Source organism: Diceros bicornis, chromosome 14 (assembly GCF_020826845.1).
Source record: "Diceros bicornis minor isolate mBicDic1 chromosome 14, mDicBic1.mat.cur, whole genome shotgun sequence".
Taxonomy (NCBI): Eukaryota; Metazoa; Chordata; class Mammalia; order Perissodactyla; family Rhinocerotidae; genus Diceros; species Diceros bicornis.
The window spans coordinates 21,041,169-21,053,379 of NC_080753.1; the positions used below are offsets into that span (position 1 = coordinate 21,041,169).

Sequence of the window (12,211 nt, forward strand, 5' to 3'; positions counted from 1 at the left end):
AGACACAATGGTGTCTTTAAACGAAAAGCTATTATGTGGTCACAGTAACAATGTATCTGATTTGGAAAAAGAAAATGAGAGCTTCATTTATAGATCATAAAGTGCAAATAAATGACACATTTCAAATAGTGTCCCATGTAAATGTCAGTAAAATATAGGAAAACATGTTTTGGAAGATTTTTTTCCTAACTAAATATACTTTGCAGTCTGACTAACAATTTGGCATCATACATCTGTGAAGCATTAAGTAAATGACACTTCAGATCATGGCAATTTCAGTAAATGAGAGGTTTTTGTATTGTAATTTTTAGGTTTAAAAATGGCATTCAAGTCTTTTATAAGTATAAATCTCCAGTTTATAAAGTAACATTTAGTGCTATTGAACTATTTTTTAAAATCATATTTTAAATTTAATTCACTTAAAGAAACAGAAGTACAGTCATTGAAGTATCCTAACACCCCTTTTGTTTGAAAGCCAGATTTTTAATAGCTCAATTTTTTGTTTGTAACCCAAAAATAAACTGTAGTAGATTAAAAATTAATACTTTCCCTTTCTGCATAAAATAATTGTAGTATAAACACTATATTATGCTTATTTTTTTTTCTTTTAAAGAAGAGGAATTTGGGCATTTAAAAATATTTTTTATATGGTGCCCATAGGTGCTTCATTATGAAACCTTAGTGGGAGAATCTGTTTTATAGGCCAAAATGCTGTGGCTGGAAATGCTTAATCCAAGTGGTTCAGCAAATTCAGAACTGATACCACACGGTCAGAGGGTTAGGCTCTTTTCATTCCTCTCCTTCTGATAGCTTACCAGGATGTGGGAATTGTGATCCAGCCATGTGTGTCGTCTTCAATATTTGATCATAGCATTCACTAATTGGGACTACTGGTACATTTTAAAATAGCAAGTCTATAACTTTATAGGCTGAGAGTAATATGTAGAATTGGGACACTGATCACATTCACCAGTCTTTTGTTTTTATATTTACATAAGTCCCGACAGTCAGTTCCCTTCAAGTATTTTAAAATCTAATATTAGTATCAATTCACAAAGCTTTAATTTAGTTTTAATTTGTTAAATCTTTTTCCAATCCTTTCCTTTCAACCTTTTATTTTATATGTGGATTTTGTAAACAAATATCTAGATTTTCTTTTTAGTTAATTTGAGAGTCTCTTTGTATTTCAATTGATGAATTTTATTTACATGTATTTAATTACTTATACTTTTGGGTTTATATACACCATCTTATTTTGTGTTTTAAATTTACTGTGCTTTTTTATTTGTTTTTCCTCCTCCTTTTCTTTGTTCTGTTGGATTAATTGGGTTTTCTTCATTCCATTTTTCCTCAACCAGTTTGTATATTATATACTCTATTTCTATTATTTTAGTTGCTATCCCTAATTTTTTTAATATACATCCCTGACTTAAAATTTTTAAACTTGGTAAGTACCTAAACTTTCCTTTTCAACCTAATTTTATTTTTCCCAAGGCTCTGTAGGGGCTTAAAGCACTCATTTTTGTCTTAAAAATGGCTTTATTTGTCTCCTATTTGATAGATTAGTTGGGTCGGAAATTGTAGGCTGATAGTTATTTGTTAAAGCATGATGATTCTTTTGTCTTTTAGCCTCTGTTTTTGGTAAGAATTCTGCTGTCTACTTGTTGTGTATTTTGCCTGTGGGAGAAACTAAGAGAATGAAGGTATTGCCTCCATGCCCTCTAGTATATGGGGAAATGAACAGGCTGGCAATCAGTAACTGACCAATAAATATGTACAAAAGGAAAGAAAGAAGGACCCTCTACTATAAAAGATTCCAGGGAAAACCATGCCCTTTGAGGAAGGCTATTTTCAACTAACCTAAAGAAAAGTGATTTTGAAGAGACTGAAGTTGCAGAAGAATTTCATCGGAGTGGAATGAACATTACAGGGGGCTCTGAGGGAAGGATCAGGAATGGAAAGACTGGTGAGAAGGAATGAGGTAGAAATAATGAAATAGTATGCAGGGATGAGAGAATGGAATATTCAGAGAAACTTGAATTTTGCCAGTGTTCATTGATGAGAAAGATTAAAAAAGTATACAAGAATTAACTAACCTTAAATTTCCATATGAAATTATTGTGTAAAGTCATTTCAATTCCAGCACAGACTGAAAACCCAGGTAGTGTCAGCTGATAATCCAAGAACTTTTCACCTTTGTTGGAGATTCTCTTTACATTTGTTGATCAGTTTCCAAGATTACCCTTTCTCCTGACATATTGAGAAGATGGGTGAAGGAGAAGGAACTCATTCATTCTGATGCCCCCCACCTCTTGATGGAAACAAACTGTCTTGACCAGGAGTATCTGTGCCTCTTTTGCTGGAACCAACAATACCCTGGAAGGGTCCATCTCTGAAGCAATCCTTTTTCAGGTGACATGGAGGGAATTAGCTCAAAGAATCTTCACGTGTTGCTGATATAGCAGTAACCTAAATAGTTTTATGGTACCTCTGTGCATCTTCATGATGTATAGAAAAGTTTGGATTCTACCCTTTTATTAGAGAAATATCTTTCATTCATTCATTCAGTGATTCATTTCTTCTAGAAATTTTTATTGTGAGTCTGCTCATGCCAGGCACTATTCTAGGGCTGGGGACACAATGGTAGACACATGGTCCTTGCCCCTTCGTTCATAAATCTAGTGCATAAAATCTAGTGAGGAAGCTACTAATTCTGTTGCTGAGGTGGACAGTTCTGATGGAATACTAGGAACTATCCTTTCCCTCACTTTTAAAATAAATTGTTTAGAGCATAGTCACAAGATATCTGTTTCTGTGTTCCTAACAATCTGTCAAATGGAGAAGTGAATAAGGCACATTTTATTGATCTTGCCAAATTGCTGCCTGTTAACTTCAACTTCAGGCGTATTCCACAGATGTTAAACAAGTGTTTGTGAGCTCTTGCAGCTTACCAGTTAGATGGAATGTTGCCTGTCAGAGAGTATTTGGAAGATTGGTTACTTTAGGGAGATAGCTTTAAGGGGGATTATCATAATTCTGCCACAGTTGACAGCTTTGGATATGTGCTTCAATAGCAGGAGTTAATGTCTTCTATGATTTATTTAAAAGAAAACTCTTCTGTATGTGGAATCTATGAAGACTGTATCTATAAAGATCAAAACATCATGCTTTGAGTTACTGTTAAGTGTTTTATGGACCTGTGGGACCAGATTAATCAAAAGAATAATCAGTGGATTTTTTTAAATAGATTATGTTATAGATACGATAAAATCGTCACTATCAATCTTTTCCGTCTAGGTTACTGGCTAAATTAGTAATACCTAATGAAGGCCTTATATCACGTTAGACTCTGCTTAGCACTGTGGCAGTTTAGAGATATTTAACGGAAGGTTCCACATGTGCTTGGTACTGTTAGGTATGCAGAGACCTGGTGGTTGCCCACAAAGAACTTATAATATGGTTTGCGAAATTATAAGCAGACATGAAAGGATATCTGCTGATATAAGTATTCAATAAATGACTAGAGTGGGGAAGTATCTCTCTGGCCTGTCTGAGCAGGTTCATATGAATGAAGAAGAGTGATGAGAGGGCATTCCATGCAGGGAAAGGAGCAAGGGTGAACATGGAGAGGATTATCCTCAAGGCCAGGTGACATGTGAATAGGGAACAATATAAAGGCAAGTTGGAATCAGACTGGATGGTTTTAAGAGTCAGGCTTAAGAATTTAGACATCTCTGTAATAAGGAAAATGTAACCGCAGTCTTAGATCAGGCCAGATATCAGTTTATTCTCTTTAATTCTAAATTCGCAACTTTGAGCCTCTTCTAGTAATAGACATGTTTTGAAAGGTATTAAAAATACGATTTCTGTATGTTCCGTTTTTCATCACAGGTTCTGTCTTGCAGGATTTTCTTTCCACAAGAATAAAGTAAAGTAACATCAAGCAAGTAACTCTTCTGACTATTGCTATAACTTAATCTATGGCCAGTGGTAACTTATTCTGACGCAGTGTGAGAAATGCTAAACATTAGAGGTTTAGTTTACTATGTCATGTAGCATAGATACAAAATAAATGGCCCAAAGGTAGAACGGATTTCTTGGGGCCAGAATATCTAGACACTGATAAAACTTTGAAAACATTGCATTTTATATGCGTTATTTTTCATATGCAATTTTCAAGAGACATATTTTTCATTTTGTGATAGTAACATGCAGTATTAAAACACTTCAAAAATTAAATTTTCTATGCTTGTTTTTTTAATAGCCAAAAAAGCCTCCAAATTTCGAGACTGGTTGGACTGCAGTAGCATGGAGATAAAACCCGATGCTGGCGCTATGGAAATTTTAGCATATTTAGCACATGAAACTGTGGCACAGGTAAGAATTCTAATCTGTCATATGAGACCATACGTGACTGGCCATATAGGCTTTCTCCTATCCCTGTCCATGATCAATTCTTCTTCCACCTGCTGCTCTACCAGGAATGAGAACAGCCATGAACTTTCTTCTATGACAATCTGATCATTTTCTGAAATTTAGTTCATTTGTGTTTCTTTGCATCCTCAGCTTTGGTGGGTATTAGGATAATAGTGACTGTTTCTTGCAACTTTATCCTAATCAGAAATGGAATGCCTGCTTACTTTTTCTCAACATTGAATTCTAAGTACACATCTGCCTTGTTTAGAGATTATTTTTGAACTTTGAAAAATACCTTTCTACATATGTACAGTCTACTGACTGCTTGCCAAAATCTGAGTCTGGAATCACTGCCCTTTAACAGTTTCTCAAAGCATGGTCCTTAGACCACAAGCATTAGCATCTCCTTCGTTCTTGTTTGAATTGTAAATTCCTAAGCTACCCCTGAGAGCAGACCTACTGAATTAGAATCTCAGGGCTTAGAGCCCAGAAATCTGTTTTTTAAAATGCATCCCTAGTGGTTATGAAATAAAGTTTGAGGACTACTCCCCAAAAGGTCAGAATATATCATTTCTATTCATGGGTGGGTCCATTTACCAGTCAGTGAAGGCATGTATGTGCCCATGTTCACAATACAGATTTTGAGGCAGACACTATTATCAATAACACTTGGAATGTCCTGCTCTTAGTTCTGCCACTTTGGTGACATTGATGATTATCTCCAGCTATATGGCTTGATTTTCATTGCTCTGATCTTTCAGTTAGTGGATCTGGCTCTTCTTGTGAGGCAGGACATGGTAGCCAAGGCAGGAGACCCCTTCAGCCACGCCATTTCTGCAACCTTCATTCAGTATCACAACTCTGCTGAGGTAAGTATCAAAAAATCTCTTTGACACATCTGTGGATTTTTTCTCATTTCTGGTATTTACATTAGTAGTTCTCTTGAAAAAGATTATGTAGGAGTTTATAGCCCTCAGAGACTCTTAGTACATTCAACATTCAAAGAAATATTTATTGAGCACCTATTGCATGCTGGGCCCTAACAATCCACAGATACGGTGATTTTTTTCCCTTCAGTGAGAGAGGGATAGTTGCAGAGCATGTCTCATTCCCATGGGAGGTGAACAACTGGTTTAGGTAACTGAATAACATTGAAAAAAGTTACTTATTTCTTTGTACCTCAAAGATGAGAAGATTATTATTAATAAGTCCTGACATTTATTGATAATTTTACTTTCCAGTTATTGATCCGTCTCTAAACATGACTTCAAAAAGCATGGCTCCATTCATCCTTCGTGTTTAGCTTGGCCCTACGCTGTGAAGATCACATCCTTTGTGATCCAGTTTATGTTGCTGAGATCCCTACCTAGGAGGACTGCAAAGTCTTCTGGCCAACTTTAAGGCTTTGTGTAGTGACAGTGTACCACTTCTGGTATAAAAAATATTCTTTGTAAGCAGCAAGTGCCTAAAAACCAGAAATGTAGTATCTATTTGATGAATTTGCTAATACTTGACCTTTTTTACTGACATAAACAGCAATTTCATATAATTCAATCCAGTAACCATAGAGAAGACGGCAAGGAGGTTAGGTTAACATCTACATGGGTAATTGTGAAGTGAGCTTTGGTTCAAGTTGGGTGAAATATATAATCTGAAAATGTCTAATCCCCTTTGAGAATCTGACAAAAACTATAAACCCTTTCTCCATAAACACATTCACAAATCTTGCATACAATTTTAGGGTGTTCAGAGACCCTGTGAATCCATTCTGTGGATCTAAGGGATCTATGAACTTTATGGACCCTAAGTTTAAGTATTTCTTCTATAGGATACTTAGAAAATATATATGGGTATATGCCTTTATAGCAACTTGTTACAAGCCAAGAGTTTGACATCTTTTTGTGCTTTTTGGAGAATCAGATTGGCTTGGAATCCAAGTAGAAATTAAAATGTTTGTGCCCATTAAAAATCCATTTTTTTCTTGGAAAAGGTCACACATCATTATCAGTCAACATACTTTAAAAGTCTCTAAAGCTTACCCAGTTGATTAAACACTAGTTGTTTTCTTTATGTTACAAACCCAAATTATGATGTCAAAGAACACCCTTTAAAATGTCTTTGATATATGTTCACTTTATGAATATGTGTATAAGTATGCTTTTCATTAACATCAGACAAATTTGTTGTAACATTTCTAATTGAAGAAATTTACAGTGAACATAACAAGCCTAGTTTTCCCTTAACATTCAAGGGATTGCTTGCATGGCTAGGAAAACTCTTTATTTCCCCCCCTTTCTTGGTTCTCCAGGGTGGCCACGCTGCCCTGGGCAACTGCTCAGCAACCACAGCCGCTGTTCCCAGCTACCCAGCAGTTAAGAAAAATGGCCTATGTGTGCTGGATTTCCTGGGCTCTCTGGGAGGTGGGAGCATGAGTGTCGGAAAGCATCCTGACTAAATATGTTAGTACAAGCCTCAAGCTTTTCCCTGGCCTGCCAGACACCCCTCCTCTTATGCGACTGGTGGTCAAAATGAACATTCAGAGGGACTGGAAGTCTTCCTGCCCTTTATTACCTGACAAAACACAAAGAGAATGGCCATTCTAAAGTGGGAATCTTACTCATCAACTACAAATCAGCAACCACATCAAGGGCCTGCTTTCAGGACTTGACCAACTTGGGTACAAAGGGAGACTCTGGAGACTGGTATCATCTGTATTCAGGGAGATAAAACATTCTGTAAAACAAACAAGGAAATAAATGAACAAGCAAACAATTCAAGATAGCATATACTAATTTCTAAATGAGTGGCAAAGACAGAAAGTGCAGAGGTAAAAAGAAAATTCCCTAATTGCAATCAGAGAAGACTTCAGAGAAGAAGCTGGGTATTGAAGGAAAGATAGGACTGCTTTGATGAGATGATAAAAGTGGGGAGAATACTCCAGGCCTCAGAGGCAGCATAAGTAAAATTGTACAAGGGAAAAAAAAAAACTCTGATTAAAATATCCAAGCAAAGGATTCATTGAGGATGGGTAATAGAAAGTTAGATTAGAAAGTTAAGGCCTTAGACTCTTAGTTATTAAGGAAGAATTGAAGATTTCTTGGCTAAAATGTGATGAGTTCAAAAGGGCATTTTAAGAAGCTCCAAATGGAGGTGCTATGTGCAGTGGATTGGAACTGGAAACTCAAGGCATGGAGTTAAGACACAGTGCATTCTGCTTTACTAATTATCATTGTTGAGCACTAACCATATAGGGAATTGAGCTAGTTAAGCTTGGGTTTCTCATATTAGATCAGCAAGTTTAATATTAATTCAAGTTAATTTTCTGGGGTTTTTTTTCTAGCATATGATTTATGCACAGGAAGAGTGATCCCTAGGAGTTATCTTGTTTTTCCTAAGAACAACTCATGCCAGATTTGCTTATTCCTTCTTATTTGATAATGTTTCTAGGCAAGCAAATCAAAGAAATACTCTTGAAACCAATATCTGAGTTTCAGCAAAACATTTTACAAAGTTTAGCATAATTTTTAAATACATTATAGAGAATTGTAGGTCAGTAGATAATATGGTTAGTGCAGTTGATAGAATGAAGAAAATGTAGATTAATAATACCATATATGAAAAACACTTAATAGACTTATTTGCCTATAAATTTCTTAGGAGCCAAATTGTGATGTTACTGATAAGGAAACTTTTTTAGTTTTATTTTATAGGCACCATCCTATAGGATGGACACTGACACAGTGGAGGATGTCTAAAGGGGAGTAATTAGGGGGTGAAGGAACCTGAGAACATATCTCATAATAGGTGCTTGAAGGAACTTGAGGTGTTTGACCTATAGCAGAGAAGAGGCTGTGAAATGTAACAGTCTTTAAATATTTGAATTGCTTCCACATGGAAGAGAGAACAGACTTGTAGTCATAGCCAAAGGAACCCAGATAGATATGAGAGATACTATCAGAGAAAGAAGGAACTAGATGTCAGAGGAGTTAGAGGTATCTACATGGACCCTAAGACATTGAGTTTGAGTTACTGGGAGAAGGCTGGTCGCCACTGATACGAATAATGTCTGGAAGGCATCTAGTTTGGGGGAAGGTTTAGAGGTTCCTTTTGAAACATGTAAGTTTGAAATGCTAACAGAACTTCCAAGTGGAAATGTCTGTATCTGACAAAATCAGCAGAAATTTTGGAAGCTGTATCTGAGGAATCCTGCTTTTATCTAAATGATTAGATTAAAAATTAACATAGTAAGGCCCTTAAGGGCAAGATGGGGTCATCATTTCTATGGACTGGATAATAATAAATTGTGTTCTTATATTTGTAAGCTTCAAATAGTATTAAATTCATGAGATATTAAAATAGAATGCTGGTAGAAGCCCTGGTCACTTGATTTCAAAGCCACATCTCTTTGGGCAGGGGTCTTGCCTGAAGTCCTACCCAGACTCCCCTGAGAACACACCTCCTCCTACACCAACAGCTCCATCATCTGGATCACAGCACTCAGGGAAAACCACATCAGGATCCCTAGGGAATGGGAGCGCTGGACAAGAGTCAGCTAAAACCAAGCAAAAGAAAAGAAAAAAGGTCTGTGATAATTTTTTTTTCTTTTTCTTTTTTTGGTGCAGAGTGGAGAAGGTCTTAATTGAGTTCTTTTCAGAAGTATGGAAAATGTGCTCTGTTTTTCTCATTATTCAAATTTTTAGAGGCAGCCAGTTTGCACTTAACAGTGCTTAATGACTTCTACTTTAACTTTTTTAACGGCTTTTTTCTAGATAAAGCAAGATATTGATTTTTTTCTAATATTTTATTATAAAAATTTGCAAACATACAAAAAGTTAAAAGAATTATATAGTGAACACCATTTATCTGCCATCTAGATTCTACAATTAACATTTTATTAACTGTGTATTTATTATATTAATGTTTATTATATCTATGCATGTAATTGTTCCTTTAGTCATCCATTAATTTTTCTTTTTTTTTTGATACATTGCAAAGTAAGCTGTAAACAGTACACTTCATGCCTCAACACTTCATTATGTATAATTTGTTTATGGTTCTATTTTTTAAGGTAAAATTTATACACAGTGAACCACTCAATTCTTAAGTATATAACTTGGTGAATTTTGACAAATGTATAAACCTGTTATTTTCTAAACCCTTCTCAAGATATAAAACTGTCAGTTCAGAAAGTTCATTCATGCCACCTCGCAGTCAGTTCCCGCCATCATCCTCAGAAGAGCAACCAGTGTTCTGATTTTTCCATCATAGATTAGTTTTTTCTATTCTAGAACTTCATATAAAGAAAATATAGTATATTCGCTCTTTTGTGTGAAATTTCTTTCATTCAGGATATTTTTGAAATTTATGTTTTTCAATATAAGTATAATTTATTCCTCTTTATTCCATTGTTTGAATATATCCGTTTATGTATTCTCATTTTGGTGGACACCTAGGCTGTTTCCAGTTTTTGAGGTATTATGAATAAACCTGTTATGAGCATTTTTATATAAGTCTTTGTGGACAAATGCCTTTGTTTCTCTTAGGTAAATAACTAGGAATGAAATTACTGGGTCATAGAGTAGGTATGTGTCTGGTTTTTAAAGAAACTCCAAGATTTTTTTTCCCAAAATGGTTGTATCTTTTTATACTTCCACCAGCAATATATGAGAGTTCCAGTTGCTCCACATGCTCGTGGACATGCTTGTCATTGTTTTCACTTTTAACCATTCTAATGGATAAGTGACTCATTATAGTTTGAATTTGCATTTCCCTGATGACTAATGATGTTGAACATTTTTTCATGTGCTAATCGGCCATTCATATATCTTCCTCAGGGAAGAGTCTCTTCAAATCCTATACCCAATTTTTTTGAGGGAGGGTTGTCTTTTATTACCAATTTGTAGGAGTTCTTTATATATCCTTTGTAGCAATCCTTTGTCAAATGTATGTTTTTCACATATTTTCTCTCGGTTTGTGGCTTACCTATTCATTGTCTTAATGGTGTATTTTGATGAGCAGAAGTTTTGAGCTTCTAATGAAGTCTAATTTATCCAGTTTCTTCTTTTATGTTTATTACTTTCTGTGTCCTGTCTAAGAAACCTTTGGCTACTCCCGAGTCATGATGATATTCTCCTGTGTTTTCTTCTGGAAACTTCATAGCTTTAGCTTTTATGTTTAGTTCTATTAATCAAGTCAGATTAACTTTCGTGTATTTTATGAGGTATTTCGTGTATTTCATTTTTTTACACATGACTATCTAGTTATTGCAGAACCATTTGTTGAAGACTCTTTTCTCCCATTGGATTGCTTTGGCAGCTTTGTTGAAAATCAAATGGCTGTAAGATCTATCAATCTTGTTGAAAGCTATTAAATTAGAGTTATTTTACAGCAAAGTTTTCCTGAATAAAGTATTAACCCAGTCTAAGTCTGAATTCTCCTAAATTCGAAATTAGTGACATCAGAATTAATTATGTCCCACTTCAAAGCTATTAATTATTTCTCTATTTACTCATCCATATCTTTCTACATTCAAACTCTTGCTATATTTTGATTTTTACTAACTGGAAACATAAGCTATAGTAGTAACATGGTACAATTCATTCTACATAAATAATAAAGCCTCTATTATATACCAGCTATGTGTATAGGAGCCAGGAAATTTGATGTATAGCCGTATTCTGATGCTATCATTATAATCTTGGGCACACCCTTGATCTTCACTCTCTCATCTATAAAATAAGGTAGGAGTTGAGAAAGTTTAGAATAGCTGATAACTTGTGTTCCTTCCAGATTTGATAATGTGTGAATCCTTGAATTCACTAGTTCTCTCTTGTCTTCCCCTTAAATACCTTTTCTAGTGTTTATTTCCTCAGTTAAAGCTTTTCCTAATTATTTAGAACTACCATTTTAACATTTAACATCTTAAACTTTGAAATGAGGAAATTAACTCTATTATATACTATAACCTTTGGCCTGACCCACCTTCATCTGAAGAGAAATCTTCTATAAGTACAAAGCTCTGGGAGAGCTGTCTGTACAACAGTGAGGAGAGAGACACTTGCCTGGCCAGTCAGATTATATGTCAACCTTTGTGGTCAGTAAGTGACAGAAGTATTAATAATAGTGGTACTAACCTGTCATTTGCTCTCATCTGAGATACGTGTTACTCCTCTGTAAGACTTAATATTTCAAGTTTAACAAAAGATCTAGTCCACTGTTACAGATGTGTAAAGAATAAGAGGCAATTATCTGAGATTCCAGGTCCTTGGCAAAGGGAAAGCTGATAAAGGAGAGGATACTTTTATCTTGACAAGAACTTTGAAGTTGGGAAGAAAAGAGTCAGGACAGGTACAAGCCTTTGTAAGAGATCGAGGGGTAACAGAAGTTTCAATATAACTTCCTTATACCACAGTTGAGAGTTCAAACTGCTGAGAGGTTTTATTCAGTGCAAGCCCGCAAGGACAAGCAGAGGGACAATACTCAAATCCAGGAAGTATGTGGGACTCCCTATGATACTTCAGCTTCCAGTACCCAGCCTCAGTTTCTGGATGAAGAGACGTGAATAAAGATGAAATGGAAGAATACAAGAATGGAGTATGAATGCAACCAAGAGGAAGAGGAACTGACCTACGAAGAACTGTACCAAGCAGCTTGTACTTTACTTAAGGAAATAAAGAGTTTAGTCCCCACAGAGATTTTGACATCCGCTGGACAACAGAACTCAATATTTTGTCAAATATGTGTGTTCTTTTTAAAAAAATTTAAAGAATATCTAAAATGTGGGTACATTCAGAGT

At 35.4% G+C, this 12,211-nt stretch overlaps 1 protein-coding gene across 9 annotated transcripts in view; it reads left to right on the forward strand.

Moving 5' to 3' along the window:
* The window catches only part of SUPT3H (SPT3 homolog, SAGA and STAGA complex component), a 534,834-nt gene that overhangs the window by 399,734 nt on the left and 122,889 nt on the right, over nucleotides 1-12,211 (forward strand). For 8 of the 9 annotated variants that reach the window (XM_058554232.1, XM_058554229.1, XM_058554231.1 and 5 more), the window contains 3 exons: nucleotides 4,265-4,377; nucleotides 5,178-5,285; nucleotides 8,830-8,997. In XM_058554232.1, the coding sequence (XP_058410215.1) occupies nucleotides 4,265-4,377; nucleotides 5,178-5,285; nucleotides 8,830-8,997 (389 nt within the window). The remainder of the gene's footprint in view (nucleotides 1-4,264; nucleotides 4,378-5,177; nucleotides 5,286-8,829; nucleotides 8,998-12,211) is intronic. The other variant, XM_058554235.1, reaches the window with a different exon arrangement.